General features: G+C 37.1%; 1 protein-coding gene across 1 annotated transcript in view; it reads left to right on the top strand.

Moving 5' to 3' along the window:
- Window positions 1-6,000, top strand: part of LOC121638437 (sphingosine kinase 1-like) — a 74,084-nt gene that overhangs the window by 49,130 nt on the left and 18,954 nt on the right. Inside the window, exons 3-4 of the mRNA XM_041983238.1 lie at window positions 3,007-3,101; window positions 4,651-4,766. Of these exons, the coding sequence (XP_041839172.1) occupies window positions 3,007-3,101; window positions 4,651-4,766 (211 nt within the window). The remainder of the gene's footprint in view (window positions 1-3,006; window positions 3,102-4,650; window positions 4,767-6,000) is intronic.

Here is a 6,000-nt window from a genome sequence, read left to right as displayed (position 1 = left end):
AGCTGCATAACTTTGTATGAGTCATTTCATCCCAAACTATAACACATTCCCAGGTTTTGCTGCTGTAAGTGCTTATTTTATCATCCAGACTAACTTTCTGTGCACCTTCTTAAATTGGGTGCACCAGCAAAAAAACTGAGGTGCAGCCAAGTTTTCCCATCGCCCCTCTCAGCAGTAGGTTTGAATACATACATTACCCATAGACATTAACTTTGTTTACATGGACAAATATTTTATCTGTCTAATTGAACTCAGATACTTCAGCTGACTTGTTTACATGGACGCTAGATAGTGATTCGATCAATTGTATTTACATGATAGATTTATTACCATCGTACCTCTTTTGACATGTGCAATGCCTACTAGTTCAGAAGAAGAAGGGTTTTCTTTTTTTTATTTTAAACCTTTTGACCATTGAAATGTTGGATAATCCTTAACTCTTTCAGTTTTTAACATAAATGTTGTATCTGCTACAGTCCTGTTCTTTTTTGCTGCCGCCATTTTTCAAGTCCCATTTCAATCTGGTTATTGTTTCCTGCTCATCCAATCGTAAAAAAGGTTTAAACCACCCCTCTAGATCAGATTGAAATTTTAGTCAGATCGAGGCTGATCTTAGGCCTGACATTGGGACATGTCCATATCGGCCCTACCCAGTTCCACACCCATGCATTTAACTCTGTAAGACAGTGTGAACTGATTGATCCTAAAATGTTGTACTGTTCCTTTAAAATCGGCTTTAACAGACATGGGTTTTTAGACACAATAAAGATGTTTCCAACACCTGAAATGCTGCTAGAATTTTGCCACTCTGAGGATTTAAACATTTTCTTTTCACATTTTAAAGCTGCAAACAGATCATTTATCTTTTTTTTGTCTTCATGAAGGATGATGGAATCAGCTCAGAATTTAATTTATTCACAATAAAAGGAAACGAAACATTTTAGAAAAGTTTAAACGTGGAGATGCACCACTTTAGACATTGTTCAAATTCAGATTTGGAGAAAACTAAATGAAATTCCTCATAGGATAGATTGATTAATCTGTAGCATCCATCCCCATAGGAGCAGAACATCCTGTTGCAACCTGTTTTGTCTGAGGACATTTTAGAAACGTGCTAATCACCCAACAACTTGAAAACCTGAAACCTGCCAGAACTGAGGAATCCTCTCAGATAAGAGATGAAACATCTTTATCTGTAAAGAAAAAAAGTCCAACTGCCTTTGATTCAAGTATTTACACCAGAGTGACTGAGAATCTACACACAATTAAACACAATCAAACAGTTTTAATCCATAAAACAGGAGCAGAGATGAACTCACCTGTAATTCTTTATCAAGACACAAACACTAGTGAAGGTCTGCTCCGGCCCATCTGTCAGACTCTGCATTCACCTTATGGTAAAATAGTGGATTAGATTTCTATAGCTCTTTTCAAGGCACCCAAAGCACTTTCCATTGTATCCATTATTCATTGACTCCTCATTCATGCTTGGTGGTGGTAAGCTTCATGTGTAGCCACAGTTGCCCTGGGGCAGACTGATGGAAACATAGCAACCAATCCCCGGCTACGACCTCTCCGACCACCGTGAACATTCGTCACGCAGCGATGCCGACACTTGAGGCAACGAGGGTGAAGTGTTTCCCCCAAGGAAACAATGACAGATGACTGGCAAAAGTGTTGCGAGCACTGTTGTGATACCTTGCTTCAGCATGCCAAAAGTCATGTAACCACATCACCCAAGGATTCGACTTCATGGCAGACGTTTCAAAGTGATTCAGTGCTTCATAAGGCTTTGATTTCACCATCCCTAGCAAACACAGGACTATGTTACCAAACAGGAAACTAAACCAAACTGACAGGAAACAAAAGGAGGGAGAATGGATTGACTTAAAATCATAACAGAAGATTTTGTACTGAAGGACTAATTACAAGAAAGGGACAGGAAATAAAGAGTTAGCTTAAACTGAGAAAATTATCCAGAAGAAAACTCTATCAGGAACTCATGTATTCATTTAAACATTGCTGTGATGGCTTTTATCCATTAGTTGTTTAGTTTTATATTTTATATTTATAGTTTTCTATTTTCTTAAAGCATTTATCTCTTTCTGACTGTTTTCTGGCTGTTTTGTTATAGGCATAATATCATGAGATGATCATGGTGGCTCCCGACAAGCCTTGTTATCTTGAGATAATGACATAAATTTATCCATTAATGTGACTAAATAATCCTCAATATCTCAGTGATAATCTGTGAATTATCTAGAGATAATTAACCTGAGATGACGACACTGATTTTTCTTCAGTGCATGACAACTTGCATCTGTATGAAATCACAAATAAAACCACAGAAATGTAATTTAATTAAAGGTTTTGCAAATTTAATGCCTCATTTGAAAAGATATTTCAGCTATTTTTATTCTGAGAATGGAATAAAAGAGACAAGGCTGATATAATATTTTTATTTCAAGAATAAAAAGAAGAAAAAAAAACCTGCTGTGTTTAATTACAGTCTGCTTTTGGTCAAAATGTGCCTTTATATTTTAAAACCAATTAATTTCTATTAGAATTTTATTCCTTCCTTTTTTCCGTGGTATCTGGACCTGTTGTGAGGGCCCTGCTCTAAGATTAGTGGCAATACAAAAGCCTTTAACTACTTAAAGCAATTCCCATCTACCTTTCAGAGGCACGAAGTCCGGTCACTACTCTCTCCAATTAGCAGGCCCACAAAAATTTGGCCAAATACTCCCATAAAACTGAGTTGTTTCAATCTGATTGTCATTGTGGTAAAACTGTATTTCAGGCCACTTTTTTCTGGGGATCCACTGTTAGCTTTATTAGAACATTATTTGTGTTGTGACTGACTTTATTTAGCAAACAGAGACAAACATACACTCAGGCTTTAATCCAACCATAGCATAAGTAGCATAAGAGGGAGGAATATGACAGGACGAACCATTTCCAAGCGTACTTGCACAGATTTCACAGATTTGTGTTTGTGTTTTGCAGAGCGGCAGAATCACGCCCGGGAGCTGGTGAGAGAGGCTGACCTGTCGCAGTGGGACGCTTTAGTCATCATGTCAGGAGATGGACTTCTGTACGAGGTAAGGACAGAAAAATCCATCATTCGCTGTCAGTGTGGGAACATAATGTTACAGTTAATGAAGAAATGTTTGTCGTTATTGGAATTAAAATGTAAAATAAGCAACCAAACAACCTTTCCCTGTTTGATATCACTGTAAACCGAATATGTTTGAGATCTTTACTGTTTGTCAGATTCATTGGGCTATTTAAAAATACGGCTTATACTTTGATTGACCAGTAAATTTACCAAACCAAACCTTTAGGCTCCACCTCCCTGACCTGCAAATATACAACCCCTAACAAAAAGTAATGTATCATCATTCATGGAAAGATACTTAGATATTTTATTTTATTTTAATTTATGTAAATAAATAAATAAATAAATTGACAGATAAGTAAATACAATGTTACAAAACTGATTTAACCACTAACTTCAGACAATATGCCTCAGAATTATGTATTGAAAGTGATTAAAAGAACATTTTTACTTTTTTTTATTTATTTTTTTTTTGCTGTGAAAGACTGGATATCAAGAACTAAGTCGAGCGAAGGCGAGCGGCTCAGCATACATGGACAGATTGGAGACTATGAGCCAAATCACATATTTTATCAGCGTTTCTACAGCATTATAGCTGTGTTCACTTACACTTGAACATCTGAAGTTTAGCCAGATAAACGTCCATCAGAAAATATAAACTACATTAATAAGAAATAAATAAGTTATCCTCTTTTTTAAGTGTCATTACTGTAGCCAAATTTTTCTTGTATAAAATAGTAAATAGTAAATTGTAATTAGTGTGCATACCCCACCCCCATCAGAGCTCCTACATGGCCCATCCTAACATTACCCCTGTGTATAACATGTGTTATATTCCAGAAAAATAACCTCAGCATCACAGCTCAGCACCAGCTTTAGATTAATTGAAGAAGAAGTGCTCAACTTTTCCTTTTATGACTTGATGACCAGTCCCTCCCCGGTCCTTCAGTCTCCACCTCATCTCCTTCTGCCAGTTTCTCCACTCTTGTCTACCTGAATGTTTCCTTTGCACAAACATCACGTTTTGTTTGTGTCTACTCCAGATGTTAGAAACAGCTGGAAGGAAATTTATCCTTTCCATTGTTTCCACTGACAGCTCACTTGTTTGGGACGTGTTTCCTGTAAATCATCCAGTTTATTAAATTCTGCAAGCATTTGTAATACTGCAGATTCATTAGTTTATATAGTTTTGGAACTGTTTTTGTATTTAAAAAATACAAATTATACATTGATTTTATCATTATCTTTCTATTTTAATCAGAAATTTAAAAAAAAAAAAAAGTAAAGCCAGAGTGCGTAATTGTTAAATAAAATAGTTTTGTGTCAAATCTGTGATTCAGTAATTCCTTCACAAATTATGAGTAAATGGATCTACATCCTCCAAAGAAGGAGATTATATCGTTTTAATGGGAGGTTTTAATGTGAGACCTTCTCCTTCTAAATATGCACAGCAATGATCAAGTTTTTTTCTAATTATCTCTTCAAGGTGAATAAACTTCTCTGCTATCTGCTGTTTTTTCTGCATGTGTCAGGTGATAAATGGTCTGCTGGAGAGATCGGACTGGGAGGAGGCCATCCGAACGCCGCTGGGCATCCTTCCTGGTGGATCGGGCAACGCCTTGGCTGCGTCCATACATTACTACTCCGGGTGAGCCACATGAAAACCACATGATAAAAAAACATGGATTAAAAAAGATTTACATGTTCGATTTTTACTTTTAAATCTGTTCATCTGTTCCCAGTATTTCCAGATTGTAAAAGTTGGAGATGAGTTTAACTAAACACATGAACAACTCTGAAAACATTTCAGTTTTAAATTTCTGGTCAAATCAAACCAGTCATTATACCGACCAGGGGCCTATTTATTTGAGTTATTTAACCTTTTTTAGCCAGGTAAGACAGATAAAGAACAAATTCTTATTCACAACTGCAACCTGACCAAAGGTCTTTAGCGTGAGAGGGAAAAGAGACTACAAAAAAAAAAACAATACAGATTAAATTTAAAGAATATTTATATTAAATTATATTAAATTTATAGAATCTAAACACCAGATTAGGTAAAAAAAAAAAATACAAAGACTAAAATACACACACCAATCAGGGGGGCGGCAACATTGTTCTTTAACAGTGTTTGTGATAACACCTTTAAAGGTCGCCATGGAGACGAGCACATCCGGCTGATCTAAGTCATTCCAGTTTCTGGCTGCGGCAGACTGAGAGGACAGCAAGCCTAAAGAGGATTTAGTTTTAGGTATCTTTAACAAAATCAAGTTTGCAGAGAGAGTGTTGCATGCAGAGGTCACTAATTCCTGGACCACGGTCCGGGTCTGGACCCAGAAGCTGCTGTCCTCTACAGACTTGGACCTCCAGCTAGAAAAGAAAGTTATGATTCACAACCTGGAAAAGTTTTAACAGGTGCAGTAGTTCTGGCTGTAGTTTAGTGGATGAGCAAGCGTGCAGACCAATCACATGTAGGTAAAGCCATCCTACGTGATCCCACTTAGCCAATCCAGTCTGTGTATTCCAGCCGTAAACAGATGCAAGTTGGCGTCAAGTAGTAGCACAGAAAAAGACAGTAGAAAGAAAAAGAAAGACAATTCCAGTCGTGTCTCCATCAGGTAGAGCTTTATGTGTTCTCAAAGCAGAAGATGGTGCTCAGCTATCATCTGTTAACAGGTGTTCTGCTGCAGCGTACACCGTAGCCAGCAACACTTTCCTAATTAGATGTGGTCCTCTACTGTTTCATTGTGGATAAAGCTTTGTTTGTACAGCTGAGCCTCAGACAGGTCTGGTCTCGTGGTGCTTTAGAGAGTAAAATTATTCAGATTAATAATTCAGGATTTGCTCTTCTGAGGGACGGTTTGGAGTTCATTCAGCCGGAA

Source organism: Melanotaenia boesemani, chromosome 4 (genome assembly GCF_017639745.1).
Source record: "Melanotaenia boesemani isolate fMelBoe1 chromosome 4, fMelBoe1.pri, whole genome shotgun sequence".
NCBI classification, from domain to species: domain Eukaryota; kingdom Metazoa; phylum Chordata; class Actinopteri; order Atheriniformes; family Melanotaeniidae; genus Melanotaenia; species Melanotaenia boesemani.
This window is presented reverse-complemented; position numbering and strand designations above follow the sequence as displayed.